At 47.0% G+C, this 21,952-nt stretch overlaps 2 protein-coding genes across 2 annotated transcripts; both read left to right on the top strand.

Annotated features, from left to right (window-relative positions):
• The first annotated feature begins 4,371 nt into the window (after positions 1-4,371).
• Positions 4,372-15,848, top strand: LOC128409202 (tigger transposable element-derived protein 1-like). The gene is made up of 5 exons (XM_053379449.1): positions 4,372-4,531; positions 5,782-7,583; positions 9,551-10,244; positions 12,999-13,101; positions 14,814-15,848. Exons 2-5 carry the CDS (start codon positions 5,815-5,817, stop codon positions 14,876-14,878), a joined length of 2,631 nt encoding a protein of 876 aa, XP_053235424.1. The 5' UTR covers positions 4,372-4,531; positions 5,782-5,814; the 3' UTR covers positions 14,879-15,848.
• Positions 15,849-17,104: 1,256 nt separating this feature from the next.
• On the top strand, positions 17,105-18,130 carry LOC128408800 (zinc finger protein 135-like). Its single transcript, XM_053378821.1, has 2 exons — positions 17,105-17,782; positions 17,867-18,130. Exons 1-2 carry the CDS (start codon positions 17,105-17,107, stop codon positions 18,128-18,130), a joined length of 942 nt encoding a protein of 313 aa, XP_053234796.1.
• The last annotated feature ends 3,822 nt before the right edge of the window (positions 18,131-21,952 follow it).

Genomic DNA, 21,952 nt, shown 5'->3' with positions numbered 1-21,952 from the left:
CATATCTGGATAGGCTTGTAAAAGTAAAGGTTCTACAGTGAAGGCATTTGCCTGATGTCAATAGGCAGGGAGTTCCAATACTGATTTCTGCTGCTATTGTTATTTTAATTTATTACACTGAGCTGGACCATAAAGAAGGCTGATCGTTGAAGAATTGATGCTTTTGAATTATGGTGCTGGAGGAGACTCTTGAGAGTCCCATGGACTGCAAGAAGATCAAACCTCTCCATTCTTAAGGAAATCAGCCCTGAGTGCTCACTGGAAGGACAGATCCTGAAGCTGAGGCTCCAATACTTTGGCCACCTCATGAGAAGAGAAGACTCCCTGGAAAAGACCCAGATGTTGGGAAAGATGGAGGGCACAAGGAGAAGGGGACAACAGAGGACGAGATGGCTGGACAGTGATCTCGAAGTTACCAGCATGAGTCTGACCAAACTGCGTGAGGCAGTGGAAGACAGGAGTGCCTGGCGTGCTCTGGTCCATGGGGTCACAAAGAGTCAGACACGACTAAACGACTAAACAACAACAACACTGAAAACAGCATTTTAAAAAATGCAATCACAAAAAATATGGTAGCTCTTTACAGGTTGTTATCCCTCCCGCCCTGCATGAACATCTCTGTATGTGGATAAATGGCAGGAAGTACAGTAGGATTATATGCTGCCTTAAGAGTTTTTAATTTGATTCTACACATGTAATTATTATTAATATTGATTATTTTCCGTTGTTATCCCTGAGAAACGTAGAAAATAACAGGATATCTTTATCCGAAAATCTTCAAACTTACATGACCCTTTAAAACTTAGCTGATAAAGGTGAATACATTGAAACGGGGCCCTGTCCTGGTTTCTGATCCATAACTGACTTCTGACTTCTACTCAGTGATTGAAACCAAGACCTCCCAGTCGAATCTGACTGTGGACTAACATGAACTTATCTCTACTCATAAATACTGTAATGAATTATTGTGTTATACATATCTTTATGAGTTTGTAATCTCTGTTAAGAGTTTGTAATCTCTATTTGAGTTTGTAATCCTTGTCAGAATACAGTGGTACCCTGCAAGACGAATGCCTCGCTAAACGAAAAACGTGCAAGACGAAAGGGTTTTCCGATTTTTTTGTCGCTTCGCAAGACGAATTTCCCTATGGGCTTGCTTTGCAAGACGAAATTTTTTTCGAGTTCTTGCGAGTTTTTTCCTTTTTCTTAAATCCGCTAAGCCGCTAATTGCCGCTTATCCGCTAATAGCCGTGCTTCGCAAGACGAAAAAACCTGCAGGGCACCACTGTACATACTTTTGAACGGATTAGTTTTTGTTACAATTGACTATTGATTTGCGAGTAGGGACCATTTCCACTTTTGAAACTTATATTGGCCTGAGTTCTTGGTGTGCTTTTTTCTTGGTATATTTAATAACAAGAACTCCAACTTATTTAAGGAAATACAGTACAGTGGTACCTCTGGTTACATACGCTTCAGGTTACATACGCTTCAGGTTACATACGCTTCAGGTTACAGACTCCACTAACCCAGAAATAGTGCTTCAGGTTAAGAACTTTGCTTCAGGATGAGAACAGAAATTGTGCTCCGGCAACGCGGCATCAGCAGGAGGCCCCATTAGCTAAAGTGGTGCTTCAGGTTAAGAACAGTTTCAGGTTAAGTACAGACCTCCGGAACGAATTAAGTACTTAACCTGAGGTACCACTGTATAGCATATACGTAAATATGGTGAAGGGCCTTGTAGCGGGTTTCCCCCTTCTGTCTCTCCCCCCTTTTTTTCTTCTTGCTTTTATATCTTTTGGTCCTTTTTAAAATTCTTGTTTTGTAGGCTACTTTGATTCTGATTGTATTTTATGTCAAAATATTTCCATAACATTAAAAACAAACAAACCCAGAACATCAAAAAAAGCCCGGCTGCTGGATCAGGCCAATGACCTATGTAGTTCTCGAAGAGCCCAACCAGGTGCATGTGAGAAGCTTGAAAGCAGGAACAGAGTACAGCAGTCCTACGCTCTTAAGACATGTTGGTTATGTAGAGCCTCCATATTCAGGAGTAGTCGAATGCTGTAAAACTACAGTTTAAACCAAGAAGCCCCGACAATAACGGACTGGCATTACAAGCTACAAGAATTTGCTGAAATGGCACAGTTAACAAATACCCTGAGAGGCAATTCAAAACAAAAAAATTATGGAAAAGTGGGATAGATATAAAACATATGTTCAAAAATACAGTAAAGGTTTGCTATCTATGCTAGCATTTGATCGACGTTGGAGTGAGACTGAGTTGAGAAATAAGACTAAGAGCACATATTGATATAGGAATGTATTAGATAATATGTAAATAAATATACAATAATAAGAGTACATTCATTTGTAAAAAAGGAATATACAACGAGAAGGACAGGAAGTCTAGTGTGTTGGTATGTATATGACTTTGGGGAGGAAATTGTTTTTGTTTTTTCTCTTTGTTCTTTCTTTCTTTTTGTTTCATTTTCTTTCTAGGTATATAAAATTTGTATATAATTTATGCATACATGTTGGAAATTATATTATAGTAAGTCCTGTAATGTAATATGACAACGTTTACCAATGTAATATAAGAATGTTAACAAATAAATAAAATGCAAATAAAAAGCCCCAAAAAACCTAGTTTCACCAGCACTCCAGCAAAGGATACTGTAAAATATGGGTGGGGGGGGAAGCATGGTTTTTGTACTCCATGGAAGATGAAGTCCCACTTTTCCTTCGGACGTCCCTATTCAGACATCAGAGAAATGTTGGAGAGTATGGAGTTATGCGAACCCCTGAGCCAAGGAGATAAGTAACTAGACAAGTTTTGGAAGCCATCTAAAGGCAGCCCAGAAGAGGGCAGCTTTTTAATGTTTGATGTTTTATTACTGTATGTTTTTATATACAGTATGCTGGAATCTGCCCGGGGTGAATGGGGCAACCCAGTTAGATAGGCGGGGTTTTTTAAATAATAATAATAATAATAATAATAATAATAATAATAATAATAATAGACTATGACGTCCCTATTTTCCTCAGAGAAATATTGGAGGATATATTTTTGGGGGCCCCAGGGCCCTCAAATATTTTATTGCTGGGGGGGCTGGTGGGGGAGGCCAGATGATGGACTATGCTGAAATTTTTTTTCTTCCAGTAGCACCTTAAAGACCAACTAAGTTAGTTCTTGGTATGAGCTTTCGTGTGCATGCACACTTCTTCAGATACACCGAAGTGTGCATGCACAACGAAAGCTCATACCAAGAACTAACTTAGTTGGTCTTTAAGGTGCTACTGGAAGAAAAAAAAATTTTTTGTTTTGACTATGGCAGACCAACACGGCTACCTATCTGTAACTGGAACTATGCTGAAATTGACAGGGAAAATCAGAAACCAGGAAGAGAAGAACTTTAAGGAGTGGGAAAATTTTAAAAAATGTTTTTAAGAGAACATTGTAAACAACTAAAAACTTTGGCAGGATTTGAGTAACACTTGGAATGTACAAAAAATTATAGATTACTTAAGAAAAATAGAGAAAATAACAGAAGCAGTTTAAAAAAGATTGACAGTGGTAACCATGGAAGGACGGAGGAGAGTCGAAGGATTCAGGGAATCCTAAATGATGATGTTGATGTTTACTATTTGAATGTAAATTTGCAATGCAAAACTTAATAAAAAAGATTTGACCGAAATGTTTAATAAGGGATGGGAAAAATTTATAACTTACCTTAAAAGACAGTTAAACAGTTAAAATGGTTAGTAGGATTGGAATATCGCTTGTAGTTTAATGGTGAATTTTAGATACAATGGAGAGGTTAAAAGATTTGTATTATCATAAAAGATGCAGGAGGAAATGATAAACAATAGGACCCAGAAAGGGGAGGAGGGAAATCTAAGAGATTCCTAGGAATCTTGTTTTTATGCTGCATGTGGGATATGTGACTGTAAAACTTTAATCCGAAAAACCAAATAAATTAATTTTAAAAAGAAGTTGGCTCTGATGCCCAGGGCTGTGCGTTCGAGCCGTACGTTGGGTGACAGATTCCTGCACTGCAGGGGGTCGGACTAGATGACCCGGTGGGATCCCTTCAGACTCGATCGTTCTCCGACTAGCGATCTGACCCGGTCCACGGCATCTTCCTCCCCCTCTCCATCCAATTCTTGGCCAGACACGAGTTAAGTTCAGAGAGCGCAGCTGCGCGCAGCAGCGCAGGCGTCCCAAGCGCATGGCTCTCCCCACCCCCGGCAGCTGGGATCCCGGGAACTGTAGTTCTCCCCCTGGCGGAGCTACAGTTCCCGGCACCCTCTGCAAACTACAGTTCCCAGGGTTCTTTGGGTGCGCTTCCAGCAGGCGAGGGTGGGCGGGGTGGCGGCGGCGGCTGGAGAGCCATTTCCTTTCTGCTCGCACGGCCGGCCAGGCTCCACCTCTTCCTCGAGAAACTGGATTTTGAATTTCCCAACGCAGGGGGCTGCCTCCGCCGGAGAAGCAGCGCTTTCCCAAGCCCGATCGCCGGTGGTGTCCCAGGTGAGGGTCTCCGGAAGGAGGGCCGGGGGGGCGGAGGAGGGGTCTGGCGGGGCTGGGAAGGGGCGCGAGGCTGGAAATGGGGTCCCCGGGTCGGGGCGGTGCAATGGGGCGCCCTCGCCTCTCCAGCTCGGCTCAGGCGCAAAGCAGAGGCGGAAAGGGCGGTCGAGATGGCCGGGAGCACAACTTGAAGCAGCCGCGATGCGGTTAATGCAGGGTTAATCCGGCGCAGGAACAAACCCCCAACACTCATACCCTCCCAACATTTCTCCAATGGAAATATCCCTCCATCATCATCATTTTATGATTTATGGGTTTCCCCAGCCACACTGGGCGGCTTCCAGCATACATAAAAAAAACATTTTAAAACTTCCCCGTGCTGGGCTGCCTTCAAATGTCTTCTAAAGGTTGTATATAGTTACTGATCTTCTGGGGGAGGTCGCAAAACTCCGTTACTCTCCAACATTGAAAATAGGGGCGTCCCAATGAAAAGTAGGATCAAATCAGAAACGGGGGGCAGCTTCTGCAAATCCAGGACTGTCCCTGGAAAATATGGACGCTTGGAGGGTCTGTAAGACTCACACAACAGTAGTGAGTCTTGTGTGGAGCCCTTTGAAGACTAAAGGGTCTATTTTGGCCTTAGGCACGTTTGTGGAACTTCCACTGGCTCATTTTCCTTTTAATGTTGGGTTTTTAAATTATTATTACATTGATGGCCACCTTTATTTTTAAAGGGACTCAAGTTGGTTTGCCTGCTTCTCTTCTTGCCCATTCAACTCTCTCAACAACCCTGTGAGGTGGGTTAGGCTAAGAGATGAGGACTGGCCCAAGGTCACATGGCTGAGTGGGGATTCGAACCCGGGTCTCCCAGGTCCTAGTCCAACGCTCTTAACCGTTACACCTCAAAGGGTTTTAAATTGTTGTGATCCGCCCTGGGACCTTAGGACAAAGGTGTGAGGGTTTGTTTGTTTGTTTGTTTGTTTCACAACTGAGCGGTATACAGTGGTACCTCGGTTTTTGAACGTCTCCGTTTACAAACGCCGTAAACCCGGAAGTAAATGCTTCGGTTTTTGAACACGCCTCAGAAGTCGAACGTGCCGCGTGGCTTCTGCTGAGTGCAAGATCCTGAGGCCTAGCTGCCAGCTGTTGAGTCCTGAGCACGGAGGTGATATTTGGGCTTATTTGGTGACTCTCTTGCAACCGATTTGTTTTTGTGACTGTGTGCAATCAAATCTCTGCTCATCTCATCTCAGGATCCCTCTGCCAATCACCCCTTGCTGTGAGAAATGGATAACAGCTGCAAAGCCAAGAGAACCATTAACAGAACAACCATAGAGGTGAAGAAGGAAATTATTTCCAAACATGAAAGTGGTGCCCGCGTACGTGACCTGGCAAGGCAGTTTGGTATAGCCAAATCGACAATTTGTACCATCTTAAAAAATAAAAAAGCCATTAAAGGAGCCAACGTTGCAAGAGGTGTTAAAACACTGACAAAACAAAGAACGCAGACCATTGAGGAAGTGGAAAAGTTGCTTTTCATATGGATAACTGAAAAACAGCTGGCCGGAGACAGCATTTCTGAGAGCATGATTTGTGAAAAAGCTTTACGTTTGCATGCCGACCTCGTCAGAAACATCCCTGGAGCAAGTGAGGGTGAGATTTTCAAAGCAAGCAGAGGCTGGTTTGATAATTTTAAGAGGAGAAGTGGGATACACATTGCGGCGAGACACGGTGAAGTTGCCAGCGCCAACAGAGAAGACGCCGACCAATTTGTTTTGGAATTTCAAGATTACGTAGCGGCTGAGGGTTTCCTTCCCCAACAAGTGTTCAACTGTGACGAGACAGGCCTCTTTTGGAAGAAAATGCCCAAGAGGACCTACATAACAGAGGAGGAGAAATCATTGCCAGGACACAAGCCCATGAAAGACAGGCTGACCCTTTTATTATGTGCGAACGCAAGCGGAGATTTCAAGTTGAAGCCTTTGCTGGTCTACCTTTCGGAGACCCCCAGGGTATTTAAGAAAAACAATGTCATCAAAAGCGAATTGCCTGTGATGTGGAGGGCCAACAGCAGAGCTTGGCTGACCAGGCGATTTTTCGTTGAGTGGGTTCACGAAGTGTTTGGGCCAAGCGTGAAAAAATACCTCCAGGACCAAAATCTTCCACTGAAGTGTCTGCTTGTTATGGATAACGCTCCAGCCCACCCTCCAGGACTGGCGGACGAGTTGATGGAAGAGTTTGGTTTTATCAGTGTCAAGTTTTTGCCCCCCAACACGACTCCCCTCGTTCAGCCCATGGACCAGCAGGTCATGTCTAATTTTAAGAAGCTTTACACCAAAGCACTGTTCCAAATGTGCTCTGAGGTGACCTCAGACCCAGAGCTAACCCTCAGAGAGTTCTGGAAGAACCGTTTCAATATCCTACATTGCTTGCATCTCATAGACAAAGCATGGGGCGATGTGTCTCAGAGAACACTGACGTCGGCGTGGAAGGAATTGTGGCCGGCAGCTGTTCCTGAAGGTGTATTTGAGGATGTTGGAGAAGATGCTCCTGTTGTTGAGGATATTTTGTCTCTGGGAAAGTCCCTGGGCTTAGAAGTGAGCAGAGAGGACGTGGAGGTGTTAGTGGAGGACCACAAGACGGAGCTCACCACCGAAGAACTCCAGAACATTCTGATGGAGCAGCAACAGGCGGCAACTGTGGAATTGTCTGAGGAGGAGGAGGAGGAGAGAAGAGAAAGCGTTCCTACTGCCCTGATCGAAGAAATGTGTGCGAAATGGGCTCAACTGCAAAGCTTTGTTGAAAAATATCACCCCGATGCCGCTGCAGTCAGTCATGCCACCAACACGTTCAATGATAGCGCTATGTCTCACTTTAGACAAATTTTAAAACAACGGAAAAGATCCGCTGAATCTGAACCAGGTGTCAGTGATGTAAAAAGGGAAGGCATGGCAGGACGGGAGTCAGCTAGAGGGATTCTGGAAGAGGGCTACAGGACACTTGAACAGCAGTCACCTTTTGTGATTATTGAAGGGGACTATCACCATCTTTGCAGGTAAGGAAAAATGACATTTCCGCTTTTATCATCTACAGTACTGTTTTTACACTAGTGGCCAAAATTGTTGAAACCTTTTGGGGAAAGTCTATTTCCAAGGTTTGATGGCTCATAACACCACTTTTGGGGGGAGTAATACCATAAAATCAGTGTTTTTTTTCTGCGGGGGGGTGTACGCAGGGGTACGCATACCCCTAAACATTTTGTGAATCTTTGTACTTTTCTCCATTTACTGCATTTATTTTTCCCAATTTGAACTATAATATGGTGATTTTCTTCAGCCAAAATGAGAGTACCCCTAAATGTTTTTTTCAGGAAAAAAAGCACTGCATAAAATCATATACCAGTGGAAATATAATTTAATGAAGAATGTAATGCAACAAAGTTTGTTCAGTTATCTGTATTATATCAAAAGTTATAGCCAAATAACCAGAAAAAGGAGTGTTTAGAGAGCCAATCAGGTGTCATCTTGTTTTGGCAATGATGGCTCATAGCGCCACTTTTTTGGAGTAATACCATAAAATTAAATATCCGTGGAAAGATAATTTATTGAATAATGAATGTAATGAAGAAGCACCTGTCTGAGCTGCTGCCAGTCAGAGCAGGCAGCGCAGAGCTAGGTGGAGTAATGGTCTGGCTCTGGATAATGCAGCTTGCTGTACCCTGTCTAAGCCACGTGTCACACAGCCTTAAAAGTAATAAAATAATAATTTTTAAAAATTTTTATTATTATTTATTGAACTTATATATCACCCTATACCCAGAGGTCTCAGGGCGGTTCACAGAACAAAATCAAAGCATAAAAGCACAAAATATATACATTAGTACTTTGGTTCTCGAACTTAATCTGTTCCGGAAGTTGGTTCCAAAACCAAAACGTTCCAAAACCAAGGTGTGCTTTCCCGTAGAAAGTAATGCAAAAGGGATTAATCTTTTAAAAACAACCCCTAAAACAGCAATTTAACATGAATTTTACTATCTAATGAGACCATTGCTCCATAAAATGATAGCAATAAACAATGTACTGCAGTTACACAATCATTCAGTCAGTATTTGAACTGGGTTCCACACAGTCACAAAAACAAAAGCGACAAAAACGAAAAATATACAGTGGTACCCCGCTAGACGAATGCCCCGCTAAACAAAAAACGCACAAGACGAAAGGGCTTTCCGATATTTTTTCCGCTTCGCAAGACGAATTTTTCTATGGGGCTGTCTCGCAAAACGAAAATTTTTTCGTGGTCTCCCTTTTTTTTGCCTTTTCTGAAAGGCGCTAAGCCGCTTATCTGCAAATTGCCGCTAAGCCGCTAAAAGCTGCTAAGCCGCTTATCTGTCAATTACCGCTTATCAGCTGATCCGCTGATAGCGGTGCTCCGCAAGACGAAAATCCCTGCAAGACAAAGGCACCCGCAGAACGGATTAATTTCGTCTTGCGGGGCACCACTGTACAGTGGTACCTCTGGATGCGAACAGGATCCGTTCCAGAGCCCCGTTTGCATCCTGAAGTGAACGCAACCTGCATCCGTGCGCGGGTCGCCATTCGCCGCTTCCACGCATGTGAGTGACATAATTTTGAGTGTCTGCGCGAGTGGCGAAACCCGGAAGTAACGTGCTCCATTACTTCTGGGTCGCCACGGAGCGCAACCCGAAAATGCTTTAACCTGAAGCTACTTCAACCCAAAGTATGACTGCATAGCAAAGACAGACAGACATCAGCGTAACACTCAAAACGGCAGTGTGGCACTCAGATCAGAAGCATAACACTCAAAACAGAGCATGTTCAGCTTCCGAAAAAAGTTTGCACACCAGATCACTTACTTCTAGGTTTGCAGTGTTTGGGTCCCAAGGTGTTTGAGAACCAAGGTGCCACTGTAATCAAAATAAAAACAATACCCCCCTATAAATTTTATTTATGTTTTATCACGTCACACTTAGCCTTGAATCCTGTCTCACCCTTTCTCGCCCAGGCCTCATCAAGTTTGGTACGCGAGGCCGCTAAGCTGCCCAGGGACCACAATGAAAGAGGGGCTTGCCGCAGGCTCGGAAGATTTCAAGACAGAGGTGTTTGAAGAGGGTCTTCCTCACCATAGCCCACCTCACCTGGAGCCCCAGGAGATCAAGGTGGAGCCCGAGGAAAGGCCTCTCCACTCCTGGGATGCTCAGTGGCAGGGCTGCCCGCCAGGAGATGAACCCTCTCATTCCACGTGGGACGCCGCTCGGCCGTCGGAGGACGAGAGCCCTCCAGTTGTCCCGGACGTCCGCCGGGAGCCTGCCGGGAAGGGGAGGGCGAAGCACGTCCCAGCCTTCCGAGACGGAGACTGGAAGATCTCCAGGACCCTGAAACCAGGAGACCCAAACGGGAAGGGCGATGTCCCCAGCGGAGGCAACATCGACACGGAGGCCAAGCGCCAGCGTTTCCGGGGTTTCCGCTACTGGGAGGCCGAGGGGCCTCGCACGGCCTGCGACCGACTCCAGGAGCTGTGCTACGGCTGGCTGAAACCGAAGAGGCACACCAAGGAGCAGATCTTGGAGCTGGTGGTCCTGGAGCAGTTCCTGGCCGTCTTGCCGCCAGAGATCCAGAGCTGGGTGAGGGATGGTCGCCCCGAGACCTGCGACCAGGCGGTGGACCTGGCAGAAGCCTTCCTGCTGAGGCCTCAAGAGGTAGGGAGCGGGTGGGAAGGGCAGGTGAGGGGTTTTTGGGGGGATGGGGAAACTTCCTTGGGGGAATATGACAGGGTGGTGGTAGTGTGGGTGCAAGGAGCTGGGAGCCTAGACCCACATGGGCAAGGACCCAAGGTCACCCAGTGAGTGGGGATTCGAACCCGGGTCTCAATAGTAGTAATAATAATAATATATTTATACCCCGCCCATCTGACTGGGTTTCCCCAGCCACTCTGGGCGGCTTCCAACAGAATATTAAGATACAATAATCTATTAAACATTAAAAGCTTCCCTAAACAGGGCTAGGGACGCGGGTGGCACTGTGAGTTAAACCACAGAGCCTAGGACTTGCCGATCAGAAGGTTGGCATTGCGAATCCCCGCAACGGTGTGAGCTCCCATTGCTCAGTCCCTGTTCCTGCCAACCTAGCAGTTTGAAAGCACGTCAGAGTGCAAGTAGATAAATAGGTACCGCTCCGGCGGGAAGGTAAACGGCGTTTCCGTGCGCTGCACATGACCCGGAAGCTGTACGCCGGTTCCCTCGGCCAATAAAGCGAGATGAGCGCCACAACCCCAGAGTTGGTCATGACTTGACCTAATGGTCAGGGGTCCCTTTACCTTTACCTTTAAACAGGGATGCCTTCAGATGTCTTCTAAAAGTCTGGTAGTTATTCTCCTTGACATCTGGTGGGAGGGCATTCCACAGGGCAAGCGCCACTACTGAGAAGGCTCTCTGCCTGGTTCCCTGTAACTTGGCTTCTTGCAGTGAGGGAACCACCAGAAGGCCCTCAGCGCTGGACCTCAGTGTCCGGGCAGAACGATGGGGGTGGAGATGCTCCTTCAGGTATACTGGGCCGAGGCCGTTTAGGGCTTTAAAGATGAGCACCAACACTTTGAATTGTGCTCGGAAACGTACTGGGAGCCAGTGTAGGTCTTTCAAGACGGGTGTCTTTCAAGACTCTCTCAACAGTTACGCTGTACTGGGTTTTAAATTGTTGTGATCTGCCCTGGGACCTTAGGATGAAGGTTTGAGAACCCATTCATCAATTGCTCAGTCTCTCTCCCTTTCTGGTCAGATCCACACAATAAAATCAAAACGCATCCAGCTCACATTTAAAAGCACCCGGCTTCTCCCCAAATAATCCTGAGGCTTGTTGGCTGTTGAGGGTGCTGGGAATTGTAGTTGTGGGGGGGGGGCAGGGCAAGTACACTCCCCATGATACTTTTAGGGAAGTCTTTGTTTAGACCTGCTCTCCATTCCTCACAAAACACCCATTCATTCTTACTGGCGGGGAAAAAAACAATGGTGTGTTGTGAGAGGAAAGTGGATAGAGAGAAGTTTTTTCTCTTGTCATAATCCTGGCCTGCTAGATGTTGGCAGGCAGGCAGGGTCGAGGGAACAACAATATCTGAAGAGAGCCGCAGCATTTGAGGGCTTTTTAAATTTAGACAAAAAGTGAGCACGGCCGGTCTCTCTTTTGATTCATTCAGGCTCCCAATTCTGAGGCAGGATCCACAAACCCACATCTCATTCTTGACTGAAACGGTTGGTCAAGACTTCTACCCATAGCTGTCAACGTTTCCCTTTTTTTAAGGGAAATTCCCTTATTCCGAATAGAATTCCTCACAAGAAAAGGGAAAAGTTGGCAGCTATGCTTCTACCTGAAGCTAGGGGGTGGGGCTGTGTTTTCCTTCTTGAGGGCCACATGCCCTTCTGAGGGCCACGTGCCAGAGGCAGAAGTGAGAGGAACAATGGATTCGAAATTTATTTTTATATAGGATGGTGGCCTAGTTTCCGCGCAAACTCACCCCCACCCTCTCTAATCCAGACATGATCAGAGTTCAAGAACACATCATGGAAGGAGAGAGAAGCGGAGGCTACGAGGGGAGTTGCTCACCCCTGCCTTGGACTGTGGAGGGATTTGTTTTTTCTCCATTTACTGTATTTTTCGCTCTATAGGACACACTTTTTCCCCTCCAAAAATTAAGGGGAAATGTGTGTGCGTCCTGTGGAGCGAATGCAGGCTCCTTGGCTTCAGCGATAGCAACGCGAAGCCTACGGAGCGCAGAGGGAGAACTCCCCCCGCGCTCTGGAGGCTTCGCGTTGCTTTCGCTGAAGCCTGGAGAGCGAGAGGGGTCGGTGCGCACCGACCCCTCTCACTCTCCAGGCTTCAGGGATAGCCGCCTGAAGCCTCTGGAGCGCAACAGGAACTCGCGCTGCGCTCCGAAGGCTTTGGGTTCCTTTTGCTGAAGCCGGGAGAGCAAGACTCTCCCGGCTTCAGCAGAGAGGGAGAGCTGCGCAGCGCCCCTTCAGCGAAGCGGGAGGAGAAATAGAAGGGTCTCCGTTTCTCCTGCCGCTTCGCTGAAGGGACGCTGAGCAGAGAGGGGAAGATTTTTTTTTCTTGTTCTCCCCCTCTAAAACAAGGTGCGTCCTATGGTCGGGTGCGTCCTATAGAGCAAAAAATACGGTATATCCCACCACCTTCTCCAAGGAGCTCGGGGTGCTGCACATGGCATCTTCCCCTCCTCATTTCATCTCCACAACAACCCTGCGAGGTAGGTTAGCCCTAGAGGCAGTGACTGGCCTGAGGTCACCCAGTGAGCTTCCATTTGAACTCTGGTCTGCCGGGTCCTATTCTGGTGGCACCTGGTACTCAATACGACAGTTGTGGTCTGCGGGGGGCATAGGCCAGAGTTTGAAATGGACAGCCTGCTGTTGTGTCTTAATAACGGGGGTCGCATTTGGCTGTTTTAGGATCTGGACACGTACGACGAAGTGGTTGTGGGCCTGTCGGATGGAGACCAGGCTTTGATGGAGACCGAGGTGAAGGAAGAGGTCGACAGCCCCACCTCACCAGGTAAGGCTTTTTTGCCTCTTCAGTTCTGTGCTTTCCGAAGGTAGCTTTGGTTGAAAAGAGCCTGGCTGCTATGTCAGGCCAGATAGGATACGATAATCTTGAAATTTGAAAAAATCTACATAAGACATTCAAAACCCAATAAGCCTGCTATCCCAGGTATCCCAACCTGGTTAGCCCCCTAAAAACTCTGATACCCCATAATTGAATACAATATACTCCCCTACAGACTCCGTAAAGGTAAAGGGACCCCTGACCATTAGGTCCAGTTGTGACCGACTCTGGGGTTGCGGCGCTCATCTTGCTTTATTGGCCGAGGAAGCCGGCGTACAGCTTCCGGGTCATGTGGCCAGCATGACTAAGCCGCTTCTGGCGAACCAGAGCAGTGCATGGAAACGCTGTTTACCTTCCCACCGGAGCGGTACCTATTTATCTACTTGCACTTTGAGGTGCTTTCAAACTGCTAGGTTGGCAGGAGCAGGGACCGAGCAACGGGAGCTCACCCCGTCGCGGGGATTCGAACCGCCGACCTTCTGATCGGCAAGTCCTAGGCTCTGTGGTTTAACCCACAGCGCCACCCGCGTCCCTACAGACACCTTACAATGCGTTTAAAACCAAAATCGCATTTGGGTAGAAACTGTTTCTCAGGCGGCTAGTCCTAGTCTTTCTAACTCTGTACCTTCTTCCAGAAGGCAGAAGCTGAAAGAGATCATTTCCAGGGTGCGCACTATCCTGCACTATCTCTGCAGCTTTCTTATGGCACCTGGAAGCATAGATTTGATCCAAGGTGGGAAGAGTGCACCCAATTATTCTCTCCGCAGTCTTTACAACCCTGGACAGCATTGTTTTTCCCCTGACCGTGCAGCTTCCAAACCACACACAGACCATAAGTTAATACACTCTCCACAGTACAATGGTAGAATGCCATCAACAGGTCCTTTGACAGCCCCACCCTGTTCAGGATCCTCATCTCCCACTGGTCAAGCAGGGGAGCCCACAAGCAGCACCCAAAGGCAACAGAACTCTTCCTCTGTGGTTTACATCTGTTGTTGTTGTTTTATTGAATAAAAACCACAATATATATATTCAAAATAAAAACAACAACCCAATAATACCCCCTCCCCAAAAGAGGCACATTTTAAAAGAGTATAGGATGTCATCAGGTCAACCAAAGGCCTGGTTAAAAAGGAACATTTTTGACAGCGCCTAAAGGTGTATAATGAAGGAGCCAGGCGAACGTCCCTGGGGAGAGCATTCCACAGACAGGGAGCCACTGCAGAGAAGGCCCTGTTCTTGCCTTGCCACCCTCTGGACCTCTCATGGAGGAGGCACACAAATAAGGTCCTCAGAGGATGTTCTCAGGGTCTGGGAAGGTTCATATGGAAAGAGGCATTGCGGTCCTGAGCCATTTAAGGCTTTATAAGCCAAAGCCAGCACTTTGAATTGGGCCCGGAAATGGGAGGCTTTGACAGATACAAATGATCCCCTGTGTGAAATGATCTGGGAGGCTTTGACTGTGATAAGGAGGAAACAGGAAGGGAGGGTAAAAAGGATAAAAGTTGGTGGCAATGTAAAATTTAAAAGGCCTGGGAAAAGACATATAAAGATTGGAAAGGAATGTGGAAAACGATTGTTGTTAAAAAAAAATTAAAGATATTGAGATGTACAGGTCTTGATGGACTTATTGAACGAAATACTTTGTTCCTGTACTTAAGAGTGGACGCCAGGCCAAGACCAGCCAGCTCCTACACAAGGAAGACTCCTCTGCCAGAGAAGATGAAGACGATTGGCAAAATAAACTCTTGAACTATGCAGGACAAGTCAGTTAACTTGAACCCCAAGAAAATAAAGAGGACTTTGAATTTTATAAAAAGGGGCAATTGTTTAATGCATATCTTTTAAGCATTGTGTATAGATTTTTACATTAGTCTAAGTTCTAAAAGTCACTTGTAACAAGTTTAAAATTGTTTTAGGTTTAAAATTGGATTATTAAGAATATGAGGTTTAAAGGATGTGCGTGAACGAATACTAAACAATGGAACCAAGAGGGGGGGAGTGGAGGGAAGTCAAGCAAAAAGTATGGTTTAAAAATTTGTTTATGGTGTTTTCTTTCTCTTTCTGCATTATTGTTGCTATTTTTGTTTTTATTTTTGTTGTTACTTTTGGAAAATTAATAAAATGTTATCAAAAGAAATAATAATAATTGGGCCCAGAAACTAATTGGTAGCCAGTGCAATCGGATCAGGATCGGTATAATATGCTCAAAGCGTCTTGCTTTGGTGAGCAACCTGGCCGCTGAATTCTGCACTAGCTGAAGTTTCCGAACTGTCTTCAGAGGCAGCCCTACGTATAATGCATTGCAGTAATCTAACCTTGAGGTTACCAGAGCATAGACAATGGTAGTTAGGCTATCCTTGTCCAGATAGGGGCATAGCTGGGCCACCAGCCGAAGCTGATGGAAGGCACTCCGGGCCACTGAGGTCACCTGAGCCTCAAGGGACAGCAAAGGTTGTATCCAAAGGCATTTCCCATCTCTGACTGTGGCAGGAGAATGTAACCATTGTGACTTGGGTTCATGGTATCCCTGCAGAAATCCCTTGAGCATGGGCCGTCCTCCTCTCTTCATTATTTTTGCTCATGGCTGTCGGAAGGACATAACGCATAATGGAAATATTAGTGTTTAAAGTCCTAAATGATCTGAAATAATAAATAAATCATATAAATAATTTTTTATTTATACCCTGCCCTTCCTGGTTCAGAAAACCGGGCTCAGGGCGGCCAACAACAAATTCTTAATGGATGCAACAAAAAACAGCATAAAATACAGTATAAAACGTGAATAACAATAAATTCAGAATTCAAAAATCAATTTAGGAGGAAATCCATCCAATAAACATTAGATAATCCCCAGGGCTAGCTGGCTAAATTAGTCCTATTTGGGCCAGCAAGGAGACCAGGGGAGAATTAGCTGTGGAATCCCAGAGTGGGTAAGGGGAGGGGGAGGGAAGGAAGGGGAATAAAAGATCAAGCTAAGTTCAAATTGAAAGCCAGGCGGAATAGCTGTCTTACAGGCCCTGTGGAAGGAAGTTAAATTCTGCAGGGCCCTGGTCTCATGGGATAGAGCATTCCAGCAGGTCGGAGCCATCACTGAGAAGGCCCTGGCCCTGGTGGAGGATAGTCTGGCTTCCTTAGGGCCCAGGACCTCTAAACTATGATTATTCATGGACCTTAAGGTCCTCTGCGGGGCAGACCAGGAGAGGTGGTCCCGTAAATACGAGGGCCCTAAGCCCCCTCCTTTGCTACAAACCATCTTGTTGTTTTAGTGGTGTTCAATAAGCAAAGCATTGTTATCTTGGAAGGTGTTATACATCGGGTGGGATTCACTTAGGGTGTTGCACAAGTGGAAGCAATGGGACTTTCCCTCCTTCTACCCCCACTCCAATTCTGCTCTGGAGGGCTGGGGGAACCCCTATAATAACAATAATAATTTATTATTTCTACCCCGTCCATTTGGCCCGGGTTCCCCAGCCACTCTGGGCAGCTCTCCACAGAATTAATGATAATATTATTATTTTTTAAGTGATAAAACAACAGATACTGTATTAAAAACTTCCATAAATAGGGCTGCCTTCAGATGTTTTCTAAAAGTCAGATAGTTGTTTATTTCTCTGACATCTGATGGGAGGGTGGGCGCCACTACCGAGAAGGCCCTGTGCCTAGAACAGGTGTAGGGGATTTGCAGGGCAGGAGACGGGGGAACATGGTGCTCCGCAAGCAATTTAATTCCACGTTGAATCCTGCTCTATACGCAATTCATTTCCATGTACTAAGTTCTATTGCAGTTTCTGCACCTTTATAGAAGTTTGTGCCGGCTTGCACGGTGTTCCGTTCTGACGTGGACTGCCGCAATAAAACGCTGTTCTCTTCTGCTCCAGGACGTGAAATATTGTTGGATGAAAGCGGAAAGGAAGCGCGGCTTGTGTCCGCCGAAGAATCGGAGTCCGATATGGAAGAGGAAGAATGTGAGATGGAAGAAGGGAGCTTTGGCGATCTGGGTGGAGCAGAGGGGCACATGGCAAACGAAATCCAAGTCTGGAAGATCACGGGGCCCCAGAGCTTGCAGGAGGGCATGGGCAGACACGTGTGCCCCGTTTGCGAGAGAGCGTTCACTCGCAAATCGAGCCTCAACCGACACCTGATAATCCACTCGGGAGAGAAGCCCTACAGATGCCTCGACTGCGGGAAGGGCTTCAACCGCAGGACCAACCTGATGGCTCACGAGGCCGTCCACACCGAAGAGAAGTCCTACCAGTGCTCGGAGTGCGGGGAGAGCTTCAAGCCGAAATGGGGCATTGCCCCCTACCAGGTGGATCCCACGGGGGAGAAGGTCTACAAGTGCTTGTCGTGCAAGAAGAACCTCCGGCAGACGGGCAGCGTGATGAGCTGGCGGCTGCTGAACGAGCAAGGGAAGGAGATCCAGGCGCAGCCCTCGGACGCGCCAGGCCCCGAGAAGGAGGAGAACATCCCCGAGCACCAGAACGAACCCGAGATCGATCTGGGGAAGGACGTGTCCGTGGGGACGATCGAGTCGGTGATCGTTCCGGGCGGCGACCTTTGCTTCATCAAGACCCCGGCGAAGCTGTACAAGGGGAAGCGGATGAGCCCCTGCCCCGTGTGCGGCAAGGTCTTCGCCACCCAGTCGAGCGTCAACCGGCACCAGAGGATCCACACGGGGGAGAAGCCCTACAAGTGTTCCTACTGCGGGAAGAGCTTCAACCAGAAGACCAGCCTGCTCACCCACGAGGTTATCCACACCGAGGAGAAGCCGTACCAGTGTTCCGACTGCGGGAAGAGCTTCCGGCACTCGTCGGGCCTCCAGGTGCACCAGAGGATGCACACGGGAGAGAAGCCGTACACCTGCCTGGTCTGCCGCAAGAGCTTCAGCCAGCGGGCACACGTGATCAAGCACATTGTGAGGAAGCACAAGGGGGAGAAACCCTCGTCCTACGTCTCTCAGCCGTCCGAGAGCTGAGGCGCACGTCCCCTCCAGCCTCCCGGACTAAGATACAAGAGCAGACTGCAGTCTTAGCGTAGTTTGTTTAGGTGTAAGAATCCCCGCCCGTTCAGGATCCGCTCCTTACTTTTTGGGACTGGACATGCCTCTTTCTTGGAAAGAGAAAAATCCCAGGCCAGTGTACTCAAGCAGAGTCACAACAGGCACACTCCTCTGAGGGAATTTGACTGTGCCGCTATATCGGAGGTGATTTGAGCAATCGCGCTTAGCGTCCGGATGGGCAGCATTTGTTGCCGTCTCGTGGAGGCCGATCGGAAAGAGGGAAAACCTCTGCAGCAAATCGCTTGCGAGTCCTGCCCCTGCTCACTAGCGTACCCTGATGCCCAGTATGGGAACTGCAGCGATAATTAACACCGAAGCTTTTCGGTTGCTAGACATCCACCTCTGTATATGGTTAGGTTGCTGCTGTGCCAATAAATGTTGGTTGGTGGACATCTGGGGATGCGCAGAGGGAATATAGCTCTTTGGGCTATGAAGAACTTGTTGCAATTCCATCCTCCACCCCCATCAATGATTTCTCTATATTCGGAATGGATGGGGCACGAGGAATATGGTGACAGTTTTCTCTGCGTTAACTGGTCATGGACAACTTGCAACATGCAACTAGTCCTATATAGTTTCTGTGTGTTTTAGTAACCTGACGTCGGAATATGTCTCCGCTGCAAAGTTTTGGTAACTGGGGCTTTGAGCCTCGCAGGTGGGGCTCACCTCTGGGTGTACGTAGCAGTGGGTGGTTGATTCATTAGGGCAGCTGCTTATTGGGTCTGGCAGGGCAGAAGGCTGGGAGGCGGAGAGCCGACGACAGGCAGAGCCAGCCTAGTTCTAGTTTCCCCCTATTCTCCCTGCTCTGCAAGGAGAACACTGCCATCTTACAGATAGCTCAGAGGAGTGTCCCACGCAGCCCTCAGTCCGTTTCTGCCCTTGTAGAACTCAGCAGGAGGGTGGGGACAAAAGCAGAATTAGTTGGCTCCACCTAGTCCAACTCTATGATTCTCTCGTTGGCTCTGGCGCCACCTGCTGTTGGGCTCCCTTCCTTCCGCCCCACCACAGCCACTGACCATTACTCCCCTTAAGTAGTTCTAGGATTGCAGCCCTAGTCTTTTGGGTAGCGAGGGTGCTGTGTAGAATTTTTTATTAAAGTTTAACTCGTGTATGAAATGTATGCAGGCAGGCAGGCAGTTCAGTCCCCCACCCCCAGCGTCGCCCCTTAAAGAAGTATCTCGGGTGCAACAATAAGCCTTGGAGCATTTTTTTTAAAGAATAAAATAGTATTTTGTATCAAAGTAATACTTTAGTTAGTTTATTATCTGCATCCCGCTTTTCTACTACAATAATTAAAGCGGTTTGCAATTTATGTAAAAAATAATATAGGCTGGGAAATAATTTTTAACCATACCTTGCAAAATTGTACACCTTTCAAGCAGTAAAAGAACTGTCCCTTTAAAGATATCACTAGATCGGCTAGCTGACTTGGTGTGAAGCAAACTTCGTGTGTTCCCTTTGAGGACAAGTTAGGGCAGCTTTCCAAAAATCCCCTCTGGGGTTAGTCTTTCCTGTTCTTGGTGGACTTCCAGATGTTTTGATTCTTGCGGCTGGCGCCGGTGGGAGTCGTAGTTCAAAACATCGGGGGAGGCACCTGGTTGGGGAAGGGTATGTTATATACTGGGCAGAGCCGCGCCACCCATTTAAAGCACAACCGACGCACATTTAGAGCACATCACTTCCCCCAAATGATCCCTCAAACTGTAGCTTGTTAAGGTAAAGGTAAAGGGACCCCTGACCATTAGGTCCAGTCGTGACCGACTCTGGGGTTGTGCGCTCATCTCGCTCTATAGGCCGAGGGAGCAGGCGTTTGTCCGCAGACAGCTTCCGGGTCATGTGGCCAGCATGACTAAGCCGCTTCTGGCGAACCAGAGCAGCGCACGGAAATGCCGTTTACCTTCCCGCCAGAGCGGTACCTATATATCTACTTGCACTTTGATGTGCTTTCGAACTGCTAGGTTGGCAGGAGCAGGGACCGAGCAACGGGAGCTCACCCCGTCGCGGGGATTCGAACCGCCGACCTTCTGATCGGCAAGTCCTAGGCTCTGTGGTTTAACCCACAGCGCCACCCGCGTCCTTTGTAGCTTGTTAAAGGTGCAGGGAATTGTAGCTCCCTGGTGGTGGGGAACTACAGTTCCCACAATTCTGTTGGGAAAGCCATGTGCTTTAAATGGATGGTGCAGATCTTCACAGTGCCACCCTGCAGTAAATTTCACGTCTTTGTCCATGGTGAAAGCAGATGGATAAATAGCCATCCGTATATTGTTGGTGTTGTGCTTTCAAACAGTTATGGCGCAGAGATTACAATTTACAGGGCAGGTTTACAGAGATGTAAGTCTCACTGAGTTCAATGGGGCTGATTGCAGCCTGAAGCAAAATTGCTTAATTTATGGAGTGCTTGTTAAAAAAAAGAATGCATTAGGAGGCACATGAAAATGACTTACTGGAAAGTGTTCACAAATTGCTTCACTTGGATCTTATCAGAAGTTTTCTGTCACAATGTTTGCTAGTGTTTTCTCTCTCTCTCTGCCTGGGAAGGTGCGAAACACCTTGAGGGATTTCTATGTAGGAGAGACAGCCTGTGAAATTCTCATGAAATAAACAGTGAAACGTAACATCAGCCTCCTAATTGGGTTCCAGATCTCCAGAGGTTTGATTTTATCCTCTTTAGCTCCCAAGAGGGCTTATTATTAAAACACGCCCAGAGATGTGATTATAATGGAGACAGAATGTGGCCGTGCGTGGACTGCTCCTGCTCAGGGTGTCAGGCATCTAAGAATAATAATAATAATAATAATAATTTTATTATTTATACCGCACCCATTGTTCCAAGATATCCATTCCATTCCCCGCCTCTGGGTTTCCATTGTCCACAGGGGTTCAATTCCTCGCCCACTGCGCATGCTTGCAGTGTGCAAGCCTAACCATGTCTACTCAGAAGTAAAAGGTAAAGGGACCCCTGACCATTAGGTCCAGTCATGGCCGACTCTGGGGTTGCGGCGCTCATCTCGCTTTACTGGCCGAGGGAGCCGGCGTACAGCTTCCGGGTCATGTGGCCAGCATGACTAAGCCGCTTCTGGCAAACCAGAGCAGCACACGGAAACGCCATTTACCTTCCCTCTGGAGCGGTACCTATTTATCTACTTGCACTTTGAGTTGCTTTCGAACTGCTAGGTTGGCAGGAGCAGGGACCGAACAACGGGAGCTCACCCCGTCGCGGGGATTTGAACTGCCGACCTTCTGATTGGCAAGTCCTAGGCTCTGTGGTTTAACCCACAGCGCCACCCGCGTCCCATAGTGCAAGCCACAAGCTTCCTTTAGGCAGTCTCCAGCATTGTATTAAATATTCCTACAGGTTTTTAATTCTACTTTTATCCCTTTATTTCTTGTCTTGTATTAGGATTTTTGAATTCAAAATTGCAATGCAATAAAATACTGTGTAAGAAACTAAAGTCATAATGAGAATATAATTGATAAATCATTAAATGGTCTGCTGGCTTCACAAAGAAACAATTCCTAGCACCTTCAACAAATTGCAGTTCCCAGGATTCTCCATGACTATTAAAGTATGCTTTAAATCATGGCATTGATGACTGTGTAGCAGGAATCCCCCACCCCAATCAGTCAGTTTGTACAAACTTCACACACACTCACACACTACATATGCCACGCTTCTGTGATAAATTTATAGAAAAATCAACCATACATCGGATTTGCACTGTTCCACTTTTATTTTAC

Source organism: Podarcis raffonei, chromosome 2 (genome assembly GCF_027172205.1).
Source record: "Podarcis raffonei isolate rPodRaf1 chromosome 2, rPodRaf1.pri, whole genome shotgun sequence".
Lineage (NCBI taxonomy): Eukaryota > Metazoa > Chordata > Lepidosauria > Squamata > Lacertidae > Podarcis > Podarcis raffonei.
This window is presented reverse-complemented; position numbering and strand designations above follow the sequence as displayed.